Source organism: Electrophorus electricus, chromosome 10 (genome assembly GCF_013358815.1).
Source record: "Electrophorus electricus isolate fEleEle1 chromosome 10, fEleEle1.pri, whole genome shotgun sequence".
Classification (NCBI taxonomy): domain Eukaryota; kingdom Metazoa; phylum Chordata; class Actinopteri; order Gymnotiformes; family Gymnotidae; genus Electrophorus; species Electrophorus electricus.
The window spans coordinates 9133978-9152750 of NC_049544.1; the positions used below are offsets into that span (position 1 = coordinate 9133978).

General features: G+C 37.2%; 1 protein-coding gene across 1 annotated transcript; it reads left to right on the forward strand.

Annotated features, from left to right (window-relative positions):
* The first annotated feature begins 55 nt into the window (after nt 1-55).
* Nucleotides 56-4980, forward strand: vim (vimentin). Its single transcript, XM_027015285.2, has 9 exons — nt 56-702; nt 1084-1144; nt 1850-1945; nt 2409-2570; nt 3331-3456; nt 3545-3765; nt 3991-4034; nt 4345-4433; nt 4518-4980. The coding sequence occupies exons 1-9, from the start codon at nt 170-172 to the stop codon at nt 4557-4559; spliced, it is 1374 nt and encodes a 457-aa protein (XP_026871086.1). The 5' UTR covers nt 56-169; the 3' UTR covers nt 4560-4980.
* Nucleotides 4981-18773: the final 13793 nt, after the last annotated feature.

Here is an 18773-nt window from a genome sequence, read left to right on the forward strand (position 1 = left end):
AGTTATGCTATTTGCATAAGGAGTGGATTATAAAACTGAGCCGTGTCCACTGCGTTTCTCTGGAGCAGTCCGCGTTTCGGTTGTTGCCGAGGAGTTTAGCTGGAAGTGAGAACGAAGTGAGTGTTAACAACAAAAATACAAAAAGAACCCATAAGCAAAGGACTACCAAATGGCTAACAGAACTACTAATCGACAGTCATCGTCTTACATTAGGATGTTTGGTGAGCGACCAGGGATAGCTCGGTCAACATATTCAAGTAACCAGTATTCTAGTCCCGTGCGCACATCACGGGTCTCCTCCAGCGTTTCCTCTGCGCCACCATCGATCTTTGCCACCAAGAGCACCAGAGTGCGAACCGTACCCTTGCCCAAGTTGGGATCAGATACTTTGGATTTCGCCCTGTCCGACGCTATCAACACCGAATTCAAAGCAAGTCGTACCAATGAGAAAGCAGAGATGCAACACCTTAACGACAGATTTGCCAGTTATATAGAAAAGGTGAGATTTCTGGAGCAACAGAACAAGATTTTAATTGCAGAGCTAGAGCAGTTGAAAGGGAGAGGTACGTCCCGTGTTGGAGATCTTTATGAAAACGAAATGAGAGATTTGCGCCGTCAAGTGGACCAGATCACCAACGAAAAATCCAGGGTGGAAGTTGACCGAGATAATCTGGGAGAAGATATTCAGCGACTCAGAGAGAAGTATGTATAAATGTATAAACCTCCAAAAAAACATGCCTGGTTAGAAAAGTCTCTTATTTTATTAATGGATAAAAAAAAAATGCATTTGTCCACTTTATCTTACAGCCTGTAGCTTGTGCATTAGAAAATGAGATTTATTTGTCATCAGATTTATTTGTCATCAGAACCAAAAAAAAATAAAAAAAATATATTTTTTTATATATATATATAAGATCCTATGTAGTATCTTCGCTGTTCCCTGGACTGAGATATCAGATGTTTTGGGGATCTGCTGGAGCCACTCTCCCAGCTTGGCAATCACAGACCCAAGTGCTCCTATTACACAACGTGTATAAGATCTGTGAGATTGGGTGTGTTGTAGTAATTCTGTATCTTTTTCAGGCTTCGGGAGGAAATGCTTCAAAGAGAAGATTCTGAAAACAGTCTCCAAAGCTTTAGGCAGGTATGTTTCTTTCATGGACAATACCAAACCAATTGCCAAACAAATAGATTCAATTAGATAATTGACTAGATAAATTATTACTGTTTTTCTTCAGAGCATGATTTTGCATCTCGCTTAATGAAAACCATTTTGAGATGACCTGTAAACAGCTGCTAACAGTATGCAAAAACCACAGTGGTGAGTGAGTAGCAAGTGCAGGCCACCAGTCCTGGTAGTGTTGAGCTTCTGTGGTCCAGTGTCAGGGTTAGGCACATTTCTCTATGGGCAGCTTTGTCATTGGAACGTGTAGCAGGAAAGCTGATTTAATTCTGGCATTGTTTCTGTATTGGTGGTGGGGGCATGTGGGTAGATGACAAAGCAAGCTGTTGTCTGGGTGGGTGGTACTACTTCTGTGGATGGAAACTTCTGACACTGGAAGAACACAAAACAGGGATGTATTCAAGGGTATCTGTCACTACCACCTGCAGTGTTCCATATAAACAGAGAAAGACATTTAGAGACCAACAAGCTGGTCTTATTGAGTTCATTCAGTACTGTATTTAGCAGAAATTCTAGAAACCATCTCATGCCTTTATTGTGAAAATTAGCACAACCATATTAGATTATTCAGGGTCCAAGGGAATGCAGTGAAGGTGTATGAAATGATATGATGTCAATATCTTGTTTGCATTGTATTGAAATACTACATGTATGCCATGGTCACAGGATGTAGATAATGCATCCCTGGTTCGTCTAGACTTGGAACGGAAGGTGGAGTCCCTGCAAGAGGAAATCACTTTCCTGAAGAAGCTTCATGATGAGGTATTTAGTCACTATGGCAGTCAGCCCTGTTCTGTTCCACTCCTTTCCTACATGTAACCGAAACTCTCACTGAACCCAGATAGGATCATGAGATTGTCAGGGAAGGGCATTACCATGGAGATTAAAGGCTCAGCAGAGATGGAGGAATTGCATGAAGAGAAAGAAGGTGGTAATAGGGCTTTGTTTTCCCAGCAAACACAGGCTTTACAAACAAATCAATAAAATATCAGTACTGGACAATGTTCTGTAGCTTGAAACATGGACCAAGGATCCACAAAGTTCACTAAAGCCCCACTTAAATAAAAATAAATAAATACATAAAAATGAAATAATAATCCTTAAAACAGCACAAGTAATCATTTTAATTATTCACTGAATTTTAAGAACAAAGCAATGATTACAGTGTGCAGGACAATAATGCACATAAGCCAATGTCCACATGATTCCATTAACTCTGTTTTAGGAGATTGCTGAGCTGCAGGCCCAGATCCGTGACCAGCATGTGCAGATCAACATGGATGTGGCCAAGCCCGACCTGACTGCTGCCCTGCGAGATGTCCGAATGCAGTATGAAAGTCTGGCCAATAAAAACATCCATGAGGCAGAGGAATGGTACAAATCCAAGGTTTGTATATTTGTGGAATATGCCTCAGCTTCACATGTATTGCTTCATCATTTACTGACTGAGAACTTATATGAGGTACCTCATAGTTTTGATTATTTTCAATAAAGACTACAGGTTAGTCAGAGCTCGTTGAATCCTTTCAAAAACAGTATTTAAAGTGTTCAGGACAGTAGCAGTATAACATTGTAGCATGTGCTTAAACATTATTCTTCAGAACAGAAGTTGGTATGGTGTATCATTGTGTTTGTTAGTGATCATTGCTGTAGCTTTAGCGTTAATGCTTTTGTAGGCATACATGTGCCTCCTGAAATTGGTTGTGGTGTAAAGTGGTTGGCCTCCCTCTGGGTTAAGACGCACCAGATGGTAACAGTGGGATTAATTCAGTAGAGAGGACAGATGGCCAATCACTGAAAGCATACTGCACAATGGATTATTGGATTTTTTATTTTTTTTTTTTTTTTTTTTATGTGACTGACAGAGTATTGACACAGTTAATGGATTACTTCTCCATTTTCTCTGAGAAGCAAACTGACCCAACATGCTGCTTAGACCAACCCCATTATCAAAGATTCATTCAATGCTAATTAAACATCAGCTTGAAGCCAGACAAGTTGACAAAATCCAAAGCTTTAAATGTAGCTCAGAATTCAAGTTTGCCTTTCAATTCCCATTACACTTTTATAGGATAATTTGCTGGTTTTGAGGAGGTATACTCTGGAATAAAAGGCCATGCTCCTGCTCTTTCTTTTTCTCTCTTTAGTTTGCTGATTTTTCAGAGGCTGCTGCCCGCAACAATGAAGCCCTGCGTCAGGCTAAGCAGGAGGCCAACGAGTATCGCCGCCAGATTCAGGCTCTGACATGCGAGGTGGACGCTCTTAAAGGCACAGTGAGTGTACATACACTAAACACATTGCTCAACAAGGTCCTCACTGATAGGAGGTTTTGCTTTAGCCTTTCTCTTTGCTCATGGTTAGAACGATTCTTTGGAGCGCCAGATGAGGGAGCTGGAAGATGCCTTTGGCATGGAGGTGTCTGGTTATCAGGACACCATCGCCCACCTTGAAGAGGACATCCACAACATGAAGGAGGAGATGGCTCGCCATCTTCGCGAGTACCAGGACCTGCTCAATGTTAAAATGGCTCTGGACATTGAGATTGCCACCTACAGGAAACTGCTAGAAGGAGAGGAGAGCAGGTGAGGACTTTACAAAACATGTCATCTTCCTCAAAATACATGTATACAGTTCAGAATGTGTATATGCACTCGCATTGTTGTGAGGTTTAGATTTGTCTTTACTATTATCAGAGATTACAGATAAGAATATTTGGAGTATCTGTTAAAAAGATTAGAATTTCTGAGGTTTTACATTTAACACTAAATCCCCTTTCTCTCCATGTTTATTGTTTATCTCTTTTTCAGAATCACAACACCAGTGCCTAAACTCACTACTTTTAATCTGAGAGGTAAAATATACTGCAGTCTTCTTGCATTCACACATGGCCTTGTTAGAACAAACAAGGCCTTGTTGGAACAAAGAACAAGCCTGAATTGTACTGCCTTCTGGACACTATGAATGAATAATTGAAGTTATGACTGGCTTCTTTTTAAAAATGCAGAGCCAATTCAAGCAAATAAGCACTGTGCTGGCAGAAACCATTCTGAGCTTAAAATGTGAACTTCTGATTCCCTTAAAAAAAAAAAAACAAGTTTTCCACTGTATTACGGTAGAATAAGTTTAGATTGTGGGCTTGGAGACAAATCCTTTCTCTCCAGAAACCATGCTGGAGACCAGACCGGTAATGGAGATGGAGAACCTGCCCAAGAAGGTGGTTATTAAGACCATTGAAACAAAAGAGGGGCATGTAAGTAAATCTCATGGCCATGGCACATTTGTTTCAGTATTTATTTAAAATAATCCTTTTGGTCTTCCATGTGTCCCATGGCAGGTAATTAATGAGTCTACTCAGCATCATGAAGAGCTGGAATGAACTGCATGTCAACCCTGTGAAAGACAGATGTAATAGGTCACTGAGGAGGAGTGCACTGTAGTGGAATAAGATATAGATATAGAAGCTGAGGTGTTTCTGTGTGAGGGGGAAAAATGAACAAACAGACAAACAGCTTTAAAGTGCCTTTTTTTGCCACTGTAGAAAAATCTGCAGACACAGTTGTGATTGAGCGTTATAGACACTGTAGGCAAATGATTGAACCAGCTTCACACAGTATTCTTGTTTACTATGATTTTCGTAGTTTACACTGTACAAGACTACAGCAATAATCTAACTGCTTTATTTTGTATGCTATTACAAGCTGACCAAAATCTAAAAGAATGAAATGATGTCTCATAAACATCAAAATGTTACTGCTTTCACTAGGTCAATATCAATAAACATTTAAGAAAAATAAACATGGAGCTTTTGTGCCTTAAACATATTTTGCATGTCCAAATGGGTTCTAACAAATGCTGGCCTTGGGTATTTATAAGGGTCTAAACTATCTTAGTTATTTAGCAATGGTGAATTTTTCACATATCAGTTCACACTCAAATAAGTAAACTGATAGACTGAAAAGGCTAAATGTATGCAAATAAACAGCTTGCAGCTAACTCTTTTCTCTTTAGCAAAAAATGAAGCAAAACTGGATCAAATCCCCTGATATGCCACAATTCTTATTCCGTTTGCCCTCCTTTTCCAGACCATACTGCATTGAGAATGAAGACAAGTATGTTGCCAAGTACAAAGAGCAATTAGTCTGGTAATCTTTCTTAGATCCGGTCACTTTCATTGGTGTTGTAGCAGGCCTAGAGCTATAAGCAATCTTTTTGTTCAACATAGGTTTTGTTTGAATCAGAAAGACAATTCCCCGAAGGCAGTAAAAGGATAGTAGAAGGTCGAAAAAGGACTGTCTACAGATTTTCTCTAAGTCAAATTTGTTTTAGCTGACAAAAAGTGACAAGATGATTTACAAGCTTATATTTCTCTGTTTAAGTTCAGTTAACTCGGTTATATTGCTTGCTGCTACTGGTAGGCTGCAAGTGTCCTCAGTCAACTAAATGACCCCCTTCTAGTTTTTTTTCCTTACTTAGCTGCTCCCCTGTGGACACTATGAAAACACTCCACAAGTGCTTGTGAAATAGTGAGAATACATTTTAAAAGTTAGCAACATGCAAATTTTATAATACAAATACAAATACTGCATTATAAAGTACCTTTCGTGGTTTACATAGTATTTACATTCATACACATAACTAACCAGTGCAGTTTTTGAAAAATATATAACATCTGGTCAAGCAGATCAAATATCAGAATGAGAAAATGTGATCTGTCTGGCCATGGCCCGGTTGTTAGTGCCTGAAGGACTGGTTTGAGTATTTCAGAAACTGCTGATCTCCTGAGATTTTCATGCGCAACATTCTCTACAGTATACACAGAAAAGTGGTAAACAAACAAATAAAAACAAATGTACAGTAAAATGCAATTCTGCAAGCTGAAATAACTTGTTGATGAGAGAGGTCAAAAGAGAATGGCCAGACTGGTCTGAGCTGGCCAGATTGCTACCCCTTTATGGCCACAATGTATCTGTATTGCTACATCCATGATTTGCCTTGTCACAAAGCATAAGTCATATAAAACTGACCCCATGACAGTTAACATCAGTGATACCACAGTTACAAGATCTGAGTCCAATTTAGCACCTTTGGGATGTGGTACTTCTTGCATAATTCAAGTGTATAATAATTTTACCAAGGGCTTCATACATTATCTACAGACAGGACTGAATGAAAGAAAATATATCATTTTACAAATCTTTCTTATACACTGTAAAGTTGACCATTCAACCTCTGAATCTAAGAACATTAAAGTGAGCTGTGTGTAGCAGGAGAAAAGATCATGGCTTGATTATACACATTATCTCACTGGGTGTTTCATAAGTAGAAATTATCCCATTGTAAGGCCACTTTTTAAAATGATGTGTTAAGGATAAGGAATGAACACATATGCACAATCAATAATATATATCTGGTTGTGTGGATGGAATAATAGCAACAACAAATGGACAGAGGGTTTGGGGCTTTTGTACAGCTAAATCAAATGCAGTTGTTACAAATTTAATTGCAAATTAGCACTTTGATTCTGCTAAAAAAAAAACCATTGTAAAGCAATTTTTGTCATGTCTGTATCCTCCAGCCTGTCTCATATGGAATACATTTCCCAAAAGCCTCTTTTCCATTCCCAATCCTCCATTTATTAGGTTTACCTGTGTCTAGCTATCCCTTATGTTTCTGTCTGTTAATACTGATTTGTCAGTTTATTTTGTGAAGACTTGATCAGTTTTTGTCTAGCCTTTCTTAGCGATTGTTTTAATGTTTTTGCTCTTTTGCCTGTTCCTTTATCTTTACTGGTACTGAACCTAGCATTTTTATCCTAAGATTGAATTTGTTAATTATTTTTACGTTTACCCTGTGGGCAACTACATTGTGCACTCCAAACCTGACAATTTTAATATCCACATTTAAATCACAATATAGTATGCAACAAATAGCAATAAACTATATATCATGAATATAGGAAAACACTTAGATTTTGGCTATGAGTTCAGTCAAATCCTATATGTTGTGCTTATGGCCTACTGTCATTGTTCTTACTAGCTAGGCATTTAGCTTTGTGTTGCTCCAGTGAAACGGCTTTGAACAAAAGTTTTAGTTGGATATGTGTAAAGTGTAGGTCAGCATACCAAATTAACATTGCCCTTATGTAATGTCTCGAGTAAACATCAGAAATCATTTTGAAATATGTCAACAACTTGCAAGTTGAAGTTCACTGATAACAACCCTGAATATCAATTGCATGAAACTACCATGTGTCCCATACTTCTTGAAAACTGCATGAAAATGATTAATTCTGATTTTTCATGTATACTATACATTAGAGAAAGGGTAACATGCATGCACAGACTCACACCTAGGAATACAACATACATTTGATTAATATATCACAATTTTGGGATCTTTTGAACTTTATGAAATACATTCCCTTAAGGTGGTAATTTTACCAGCGTGAATGAAATATGATCAACATAAGACAGTTAAATTGTTTTGTTAGAGGTTTTATTTAGCAGAGTGTGTCATTAGACAGTTTGTGAGCACAATGATCCAAGATGGGCTTGTATTAACATGCAGATGTGAATTTGAAAGGGACAGACTTACTTTATCTGTACTCCAACCCCTGAAATCTGTCATTGCACAGAAAGAGAGAGAAAGAGGAAGAGAGAGACAGAATAAGTGAGAAAGATGCAATATGTCTTGGCAGGCAGATTGGCTTTAAAGACCACTGGCAAATTACATTATCATTATCGCTTCTATTTGCATGATGAAAATAGGAAGTTTTTTTGGCACAACTGATACCTTCTTCTGCTGTTAACATACCTGTGATTGTTTTATGTCTAGCAACTATATTACATTTTTATTATATCCAAAGATTATGAGTTTCACGATGTCTGGATTTAGTGTGATTTTACTGTGGAACTGAGGAGAGTGTCTCATTGGTTGTATACACCGTTTACAATGGAAAAAGCCACTATATTCTATATAACACATCATATCACTCCAGGTTTTACATCTGTAATTTGTGACTACCAAACACCAATGCAACAAATTTTATTTATTTCAGACATGTTATTTTTTCAATTAATATTAATGTTTCAAAGATATAGCATTCAAAAATATTCACTGTAATAATGTAAAAATGTATTTGCTTTGTCAATAGAGAGCTAAACATCTGTTTAGTAAATCTATGCTCCTGTTTACCTAAATCAATATGTCAAACAGTGCTCTCTAGTGGCAGCCTAATGGAATATGATTCACATATTTTCCGAACTTTTAAGTGAAATTAAATTATATTAATAGTGAATTTAATTGGTGATATTATTAAATGATAAAATTAAATAATGGTGATATTACATGAACAATAAGAGTTTCTTATGTTACCACATAAGAAAACATGAAGGTACTCTCTCTCTCTCTCTCTCTCTCTCTCTCTCTCTCTCTCTCTCTCTCTCTCTCTCTCTCTCTCTGTGTGTGTGTGTGTGTGTGTGTGTGTGTGTGTGTGTGTGTGCTGGGGTGGGGGTGGGGGTGGGGGGTGGGGGTGGTAAGAGGTATCAGAATAGATACGTTAGCCTTAATTCTTGTATTCCATGCTCTGGCCATTACAAATCAGATCAATTTTATTTCTGGTGACAGAGAGATAATTATTGTGAATAGAGCTTTAATAAAATATTTCTTTATAAAGTACAACTTCAAATACTCTTCCCTCCTCCCCCTCCCATCTGTGTCTTAGCCAAGGCATCAGTACTGACTGCTACACATCCAAAGAACAGTGTAATTAGAGAACCAATGGCTTTCCATTTTCAGATGATCCAGTGATTGCATACACGGCTAATACCACACAAAGTTGTTTTGCACTGCAGTTACAAATTCAGTCACATGGACATACATTTCCTAACACGACAGTTTTTACAGTCATTACACACAGTGTATAAAATTTGCTGCATTTTTACACTCAAATTACAGATGTAAATAGCCTTGTCACAGAACGCTTCCACCCACGAGTCACGTTGTACGGCCTGCCGCGTGCAGAGGGGTTCAACTTATTTGTAAGCACTCACTTTGTAATTGTACGCACCTGCACGGGGTTTAATGTCTTGTGTTTTTGTCTTTTGTCTATCTAATCTCGGATAGTGTGTGTACTCGGTTGGTCATTGTTAGTCTGCTGTTAAATGTAAAACTCGTATGTGATCGTCGTTCAATGTCATTTTAGTCTGTGTTTCGTTAAGTGTATGAGTCATGTCTTTCGTTAATAAATGTGTCACTTCATCGAGGGAGCCTGTGCGTCCTGCTCCACGCCCATCGCCACTCGGGCCAGCAGAAACATTACAGCCTGAACAAGCTGAGCCACAGAAATGGAAGTATAGTGATCTTTTTCTTAATTTTCTCTTCATCACTTCCACAGTATACTCACACTAAATCCAGACATGGAGCTCATGATCTTTGGGGATTGGTCTGTTGCAGCCATATCGAAAATTGAATATAATAATTAAAAAAAAAGATAATATAATCAAGAGAAACATAAAACATAATTAATCACAGTTATCCAAGGAACCTGCTATTCAGAGCAAATAAATGAAGGGAGTAAATGTCAGCTGTGCAAAAATAGTGATATTTATGGAGAGCTGGCTCTTAAATGTGGCACTATTGTGTTATTGTGCATGGCGTCTATTTAATAACCTTTTAAAATATATATACACTATCAAGTATTGTGAAAATGTCTTCAAGTATCACAATTATTTTAAATTTAAATGACTATTTGTGTATGGTTTTAGTTTGGTTTGTCAATTAGTCAATCAGCTCTTGTATAATGGCTGTGGATTACTGTACTTTTTAAAAATCTAGACTGTAAACAGATTATAGGTTAGACATAGGCGTAGAACTTGGAGTTTATGGGCACAGAGAAATACACTAATCTTAGATAATTTTTGTAGCACTAAAAACTGAATAAAATTTAAATGAACAGAACAATGATTTTAAAAAAAAATTATTTAGCTCCTGAACACCAGGGACAGCATTTACATTGCATAGACACATTCTCACACATGCTCAAACAAAATACAGACAAATGTTAAGGGGATTAGGCTCCAAAACACAGAGGAACCACCTCATACAGTGAAAAAGATCCAGCTTGATGGTCATACTGGCATTCTACTGTGTTCTTGATGCATGTTTTTATGCCTCAAAGACAATGGCATTTGTTGTTATTCCAAGCATGCTAGTTTAGATGCTCTCAAGGGAAATGCTGCACAGCAAACTTTAAAATTGCTAATGCAGTCACATTCATCTACAAAGGTCAATGGATGTTATACTCATGTAATTATTCATCTTTTATGAATCAACAACACCCATGCAATGCAATGCAGTCTGAAGTGTCTTGCATAAGTATTCACCCTCTTGACCTTTTTCACAGTTTATTGTGTTACAAACTGGAATTGAAATGAACATAATTAGAATGTCATGAATCTACAAAAAATAGTCTATAATATTGAAGTGTGAAGAAAGTTAATAAAATTTGTCAAATTATTCATATAAAACATAAAAGTTATGATTGCATAAGTATTCACTCCCATTGCTGTGAATAGCTAAATTTGTTCTGGTGCCAAGAATTGCCATCAGAGGTCCCCTAATTGTTTGAATAGAGTGCATTTGTGTGGCATTAAAATGTCAGGTGATCTCAGTAGAAATGCACCTTGTCATGGAAGGTACCAGAGTCTGAGGCTTTATGGAAGTGTCAAGAAGAAAGCCTTTCTTGAAAAAAGCCACATAAAATCACTTTAGGAGTTTGCAACAGGCATGTTAGAGACTCAGCAGAACTCTTGTAAAAGGTACTGATGAGATCCAAATTGAACTGTTTTGCCATATTGCAAAGCGCTATTTATGGCACAAGCAAAACACTGCTTACCACCCTGAGAACAGGGTGATTCCCGAAGTCAGCGCTGCACACTAGTGGACCTTATAGTGACGAGCCTCTCATCAGCACCTTGCCAATCCTACGCATTCGCTACTTTTGTTTTATTGCTGTGTTGCAACTTATTGACCTAATTGAATAATGGAGAATAAAGACTCCTTTGCCTCACACTCACCTTTCATGCCCTCTGTGCCGCCACCATCACAGATGGAGGTAGCAGCATCATGTTGTGAGGATGTTTTCCATCTGCAAGGAAAAGGAAACAGAAAAGTTGTGGCAAGATGTATGGAGCAATTGTTGTAGAAAAGCTGTTACAGTCTGCAAGACCTAAGACTAGGACAAAGGTTCACCTTCCAACAAGACAACAACCCTAAGCATACTGCTAAAGCTACACTAAAATGGTTCAAAAACAAGAACCTCAATGATTTAGAGTGGCCAAGTCTAAGCCCAGACCTCAAACTGATTGAGAATCTGTAGAAAGACTTAAAAATTGCTATTCACCACTGATCTCCAACCAGTCTGACAGAGCTTGAGCAATTTAAGAATATCCATACATTAGGATCCAGATGTGCTGATTTAAATATTGTAAATTATAAAAGACATGAATGTGGGCATTAATTAAATTTTGCAATGAACAGAAGTCTGATTTTTGATTAATTAACCTTTATGTTACAATAAAATATATTTATACTATTGTTCATTAAAATAGTTCAGAAATATAACCTATGTATCAGTCAAATGGTTAACAACCAAGTCAAGCAGGTAGGTTAATTTTTATTACAAGTAGTAGCACAACAAAATTTTAAAAGGTTCAAGGAGGGGGTGAATAATTATACAAGGCACTGTAGGTAATTACAGCAGTACATAAATGTTCTGTCTTTAATGCCTTTCAATAACAACAAAAAATTATTTATGTGTCTACACAATGGTAACAGGCCTTTTCTATTTTAAGAGTCCTGTTGTGGTTTGCAAGAACATGGTAATCTGGTTCCAGTGACCTTTCTGTCTCTGATTGTACCATCACTCATGACAGGATCATTCACTTATCATTAATAACAGCTTAGGATGACATGGTCTCATATGAAAATGTAACCATTATGTCCGAGTATGGTCTGTGTGTAAAGCTTTCCTAAAGGTTGTCTGTAGGAGATCTTTAATGGCAACCTCCTGGCTGTTGTATTCATACAACGCATGAAAGCAGGAAAGCAGTCAGGACTGGTGACAGGAATGAGATCCCATTCCAGTCACCATTCCAGTCACTTCTGACTAATAAAGGTTTGCTGGCCATACATTCCAGTTTTAGCACTGATGAATTTTGAAAGCAGATGAAGTAGCCCAGGGTGGCGCACTTCATTTCCATGATCTGGTTGGTCTTGTCATGCGGTGACTTACCAGTGTAACCTCTGTTTGTTCACCTCAACCTTTTGCAAATCAGTATTACTGGTAAGAGATTGCTAAAGCTCTTTGAAAGCTTCTCTAGCCACTGTACAGCTTGCAGCACAGCCTCTATAAGAAAAGAAATGACCAGTGATCCCAGTGATGCGAACAATCACACAAGATCTTCTGATAACTACCCAGGCAATTTGTGACTGTTTACAACCTTCAGTACTCTGCAGAGGATAGTTGTTCCATAAAATTGCTATTTTCTTGCTATTTTAAGAGGCTATTTATGAGCTCCTTATGTCTCTGCTGCCGGAGCAGAAGACCTGACTGAAGGAACAGTAATAACAAGGAAAGGGACTTAGTGAAATCTACAAAAACATATGTATATTTATACATTCTGTAATGATAAGGGTGATATGTGCATAAGGAGCATATTGATATGTGCAATAGACCATTTAAGTTATACTTAAGGTCTGCTTGAAGTAGTCTTTGTGGAAGACTCTGAACATGGGGGTGCTGCATTGCTGTGAGCTATACACATAAGATTCAGGGACATGGATTCTGCAAAACATGAACTCTCATTTAAGGGATGCAGGCCTCCTTACAGCAGGCCAAACTGGGTGTATAAGATTAAAAAAAAAGACAGCAACCTATTTTTAATTAATGAATGGTCTTTGTATTATGACAGCATTAGAGATCGCAAGACAGATTTGGATAGGCCAAAGTAATTACATATTTACTATCAGCTAATGACTCCTGCAGCTTACTCTTGCTGTCTGCTAGGGTGTAACTGACAGTTCTACAACAGAGAAACTCTGGTACTTTTAGAATTTCCATTGACACTGATTTTGGATTAATAAACCATAAACTACAATTCTGTTTCTTTATCTGTTTGTTACATTTAAAAATGCTCTTAAACATGCTCTTAAACATGCATATGTATGTGCATATATAATGTTGTGTATATAAGAACAATACACATCATATCAGTGATGAGAGTACCCATCTGAAAATATAATTCATTTATATTTGAATAACATCATTAATTTCACAAACACACACACACACACACACACACACACACACACACACACACATATATGTGTGTGTGTGTGTTTGTATATATATATATATATATATATATATATATATATATATATATATATATATATATATATATATATATATATATATATATACCTAATCAGCTGCCATACATTTTTAAAAATATTTTGATCATGTAAGACTCTTTTGGTATGATCAGTGTCACATAAGCCAAGTTCATTGTTACTAGGTTGCCACAGAATCTATAGAAATGAGGACTTGAGTTGAGTGACTTGGACTCTCAAGTCTTTTTGTACCTTTTTGACAAACTCAGAAATATTTACTTCAGCTCCATCATCATCATTGAGCCTTGGATTCACATGTTTGTTGGTTAAATTTGTATCAATACATTAATTTTGTCATAACATAAAAGCTGTAATTAATTTTAGACAATTCCAATGAGAACAGTGAGCAGTGGTGATCTCAATAATGGTAATTTCACATTTTAAATGGAACAGTTTCCTTGTTAGAAAGATTTGGCATTTTCAGTTATATTTTGTTATGCTAATATCAAAAAATCATGAAGACTGTCACAAGGTAGGATTAAAGAACTATACAATTCTGCTCTAAGAGTTTTAAGAACGTCACCCTTCCATTCAGCAGCTTCTCCCCACTGGAAGTTTATTAAAGAAACTATATGATGAAAAGCCCACTGCAAAAGAAATGTAGTTGTCTTCCGTGTCAGTACATTTAAATGTATTTTCTTTTTTTATACAGATATTCATCTTTTGCTTTGTTATTTCCTGTCAGTTTCTTTTCTATTCCATTCAGATACACAAGCATCTTAATATTTTGTCTTAATTGCCCTCACCCTATTTTTCTATACAAGCCATTTTGGTTTATGAGCAAGAGATGCATCTTTGTTCCCTTTACTCTCTTTAGCCATGTTTGTGCTGGAAAGAGAGATGCTATAATCTCTAACTAAACCATAAACCATAAACAGGAGATAATGGTAACACTTATAATGCTCCATATAAGGCAGAAATGCCCCATTCTCTACACATTCTAAGGTATTGGAAGAGATGCCTTTCCCTGTGTAAAGCCTCCTGCTGAAAGCATATATAATAGTTGTCACGGTTGGCCGGTCATCCAGCAGGAAGGACACACCCACTCCTGCTAGGAATGATACCACATACCTGCCCCACTCCCAATCACCTATCTATTAATTGTGTTCACCTGTTCTTTATGTCCTTAGGCCCCTATTTAAGCCCACATGTCCTGGAAGGTAGCGCTGCACATTAGCGGACTACGGAGTTATGAGTCTCCACAAGACACAATGTTACCCAGAGAGCCAGACTGTTTTTTTTTCTTTTTTTTAAATTTCATCAGTGCTTTCAGACTTTACTTACTATGGATAATAAAGAGCACTTCCTCACAACCTCGACTCTCGCTTCCACTGTGCCGCCCACATCACAACAGTTGTATAAATGACAAAGTTTTCTCTGTGTATCTAAGAAAAAGATGCCTGCCAGAAACAATTAGTCATTTTATTATTCACTTTGTAAAAGCAAGATGCATGTTCCTATTTAGTAGCTGGTCTGTATTAAAACAACAACAGTATAAAAATGTACATACACAAAAAAAAAAAAAAAATTAAAAATAAAATTGAGATACAGAATTCAAATGGGATGAACATGCCATTGCATTCTGAATAAAGTTTAGAGGTAGCCTGGAGTACAAGCAGCTACCTTGGGATGTTGTGTTGGTTTGTCTGTGTTACTGTCAAAGTGGTACAAGTCCTCTGCCAGGTCATGGTGTCACAGTGCTGTATCATGTCTAATGTTTTAGAATCGTGTCTAATAGAGCATGAACACACTCGCTCCCAAGCATGTGCACGCACACACACACACTTCAAACATTTATGAGGCTGCTCCTCTCCCTTCCAGGGTTCTACAGGAAACTGGCAGATTAATTTACTTTATTTATTGCAGTTACCGCCTCTCCCAGAAAGTGTAGTCAAACTACATTGACATAAGACCAGAGAATACTTATACAGTAGATTTCATGAATATTATTTACATACAACTGCTGACTACATACAACTATTAAACTTTTTGACATGATAAACCATTAACTGTGGTACCAGATGGACTTGAGATAGATGTGATTTATATTGAGTGTGCAGATCTGCAGTCTTTGATACCTACGAGTCACATGTACTGTTCCTATGGTAACATAACTGCAGTTTTCTCAGGTCTGAGGTTGGAGGACTGTGGTCTTTTCAGCTGACAAGAGCTCTGACACTGTAGGACGGTGAGCAAAAAACTGATTGGTCTTTTGTGCCCCTACACCCACTCACTAGCTGGAAGATTAACAGTCCTTGTGCTGGGCTTGAATTGTGAGATTGTAAATGCATGTCCTTGATTTTTCCCCTTGTAGTTCTGTCAGTGTACAGGTGGAGGTGGAGGTTGACCTATACATATTATTTCAGTTTTTCTAGCTTTGTGTAGTTGCTATGTTTTGAATGTGTGATAATTAACTATAAAAATAGTCCTGCTTTGCCAGCATGTATGTGGGTGTAGCCTGAATGAATCACTTTATGCATGATAATAATTGTTTGCCCTTGATACTGAAATCATGGAATAAATGGAACCTCTGTCCAAATAAAATAAAAACCTGAATGGCTTTCTGTAAGCCTTTAAAAGGTAGGGCTGTTGGGAGCAGGGCTTATATGAAAAGTAAATCCTTGCCTGCCTCTAACCTGATACATATACTGTGCAAGTGCTGAAGGTGTCTGAAACACCTTAATATCTATGCCCACTAGCAACAGCAGATGCAAACACGACATTTTTTTGCGTCTGACAATCTGAATGTGCCTCTGATTTTTAATTGGATTCTTGTGGAATATTTTAGTGATACAAAACAAATAACAAATAAAATTTTTAAATGTGCTGTTTTTTTTCCTGTCATGTTAGGATGAAAATTAAACTTGAAATAACATATTAAAAAATATCACTTCTGATATCTCCTCTTCATTCCACATGCCCCACCCCTATGACTCTCTAACTCATTCCTTCTTTCAGATCAAAGATGAAGGGGGAAATTTCACAGGTGGCAAGTCACCAATGTGTTAAAATCTATATATAGAGAAGGTGTGTAAACAAACTATCTGGAAGAGGGTGTGTGTAGTGCAGAAGCTGAGTGATAATGCTAGAGAAATCTCAATTTTACAAAACAGCTGCTAATGCCTTACCATGATGTGGTCAGAGGAAGCCATATGTCTGTGTACATGAAAGTGTGTCTGTGTATGAAAGGAGGTCTCATGGAGAACCGTTGGTGGTTATTCTCAGAATTGGACTGTCTTGGCTTGAAGATGACATAGTTTAAAATCTTTTAAGACTGGTCTCAGGAGAAAACCACATAAATCACAACAAACTGTGACAAATTCATGATTCAAATAATATATTTGATAAATGTACAGATATGATTTGAAAGTAAAACCTGTATCTAAAGTGAACCCTATCCCTTTGAATACATGTTTTGTTATATATGTCTAATATAACATGTGCATTATATTTGTTTATAAGAATGCACACAATATGTATGTGTATCAGTTTATATAGTATACTATATGTGACATATCAGTTAGGGATCAAGGAGCTTATATATTACAATATATGGGTGTATATTGTGGGTATATTGTGAGTAATCACAAGATAGCTATTTAAATATAAATAATTCAATTTTTATGAATTTTAAAATTCAGCTCCTTTGTATATGATAAAAGAATGAATGATAAAAGACAAAATACAGTGCATTATAGACTTCTGACATGTTCTCCACAGTTTTCTTGTATATTTTACTTGTATATGTAATACAAATAAACAATGGAAATGAAAATGCTCTTGTAGTTGGCCTGGTAGTGCAGGGAGAGTATGGGAGTGCATGGTGCAAGGTAACACTAAGGTCAGGGCTTCCCTTTCAGGGAGCACACATACTGCCATACTGATTAATATCTAAGTTACTCTGTAGAAGAACGTCTGCTAAACGCTGTAAATGTAAATAGGAATAGTATAATAGCTTGAACATTATAGGTAGGTTTGAGGTTGTAACTCATCTGGCATATTTAACTGCCACCCTAAGCCATCTGTTGCACTGCAGCGCAAGTCATCCGATCGGCACTTGTGAGAGAATGAGTCAACAGGTTCACTTTAATGTGGTCATTCTAGTCAGCACATCTCAGAGTGAACTCCAGCTGACACCAGCCAGAAAACATGCGGGCACAATAGGTTTCAGATTCCCCTGTTAACCCCTTCAACCCTGCTTCCCCCAGCCTTACACCACAGAGTTACATGAAAGAAAGAACACAGCGTTTGTGTAACCCGCTCCATCACAATGGGTACCAATGGCTGCCAGTCACCTTGAGGTGGAATCGAGGTGCTTCAGTCGTCCACAGCAACAGAAAATTCACTTTTTGTTCAGCAGTTGTCCATGGAAACGTGATTTGAACTGAAAGCTTGTGAAAACTGATTTTTATTATCGACAGAAAAAAGACCATTGGCTTTGTTTGCATTAGTACAGTGTTAGCAGTTGAAAGTACAGAAAATAATCATATGCTTTTATAATGTTTTTTGTCATCATTTGGTTTCATTGTTTGGTCTCATTACAATTACTGTTTTCTACATAACTGTAAAAACCTTTAGTTCATTTCTGGTTCTTCCAATAAAACAAGCTATAACAAAAGCTTGAGTATGTTTGAAGAGATGCATGATTGTCCTCTTTAGAAGTAATCTTTCATCTCTGAAGCACTGGGCACACTCCCTTTTGCTAAGATAATTGGAAGGATACTGTGGATCCAAAAGCCTTGTTACTTGCATAATACCACATAAGTCACCTCACCCTTGATATTCATATTGCATAAGACCCTAAATCAGAAGCTACTCATTATGTTGATTTTAGACCAGAGTTGCTGAGACTCCTGCAGCTAACACCAATTTGAAGTTGTTTTCTGTTTACTGCTGTGCATTATTTTATTATCGCTGGAAAAGGAAACACCTTACTGTGGAGGATCACATCTCTGTGATTAACTCTAAGTTGATGTGAAACTACATTAAAGAATGACAAATCAAATGTAATATCAATGCACCCTGCTCTCTCTCTCTCTCTCTCTCTCTCTCTCTCTCTCTCTCTCTCTCTCTCTCTCTCTCTCACTCTCAGCTAATCAGTATTATTGTGAAAGCAATAAAATAATATTTGTTAGAG

Coding starts and splice junctions, on each gene's coding strand:
- vim (XM_027015285.2), top strand. CDS start 170: ATGGCTAACAGAACTACTAATCGACAGTCATCGTCTTACATTAGGATG. Junction 3,457..3,544: donor TGGACGCTCTTAAAGGCACA/GTGAGTGTACAT, acceptor GCTCATGGTTAG/AACGATTCTTTGGAGCGCCA. Junction 4,035..4,344: donor CACTACTTTTAATCTGAGAG/GTAAAATATACT, acceptor CTTTCTCTCCAG/AAACCATGCTGGAGACCAGA.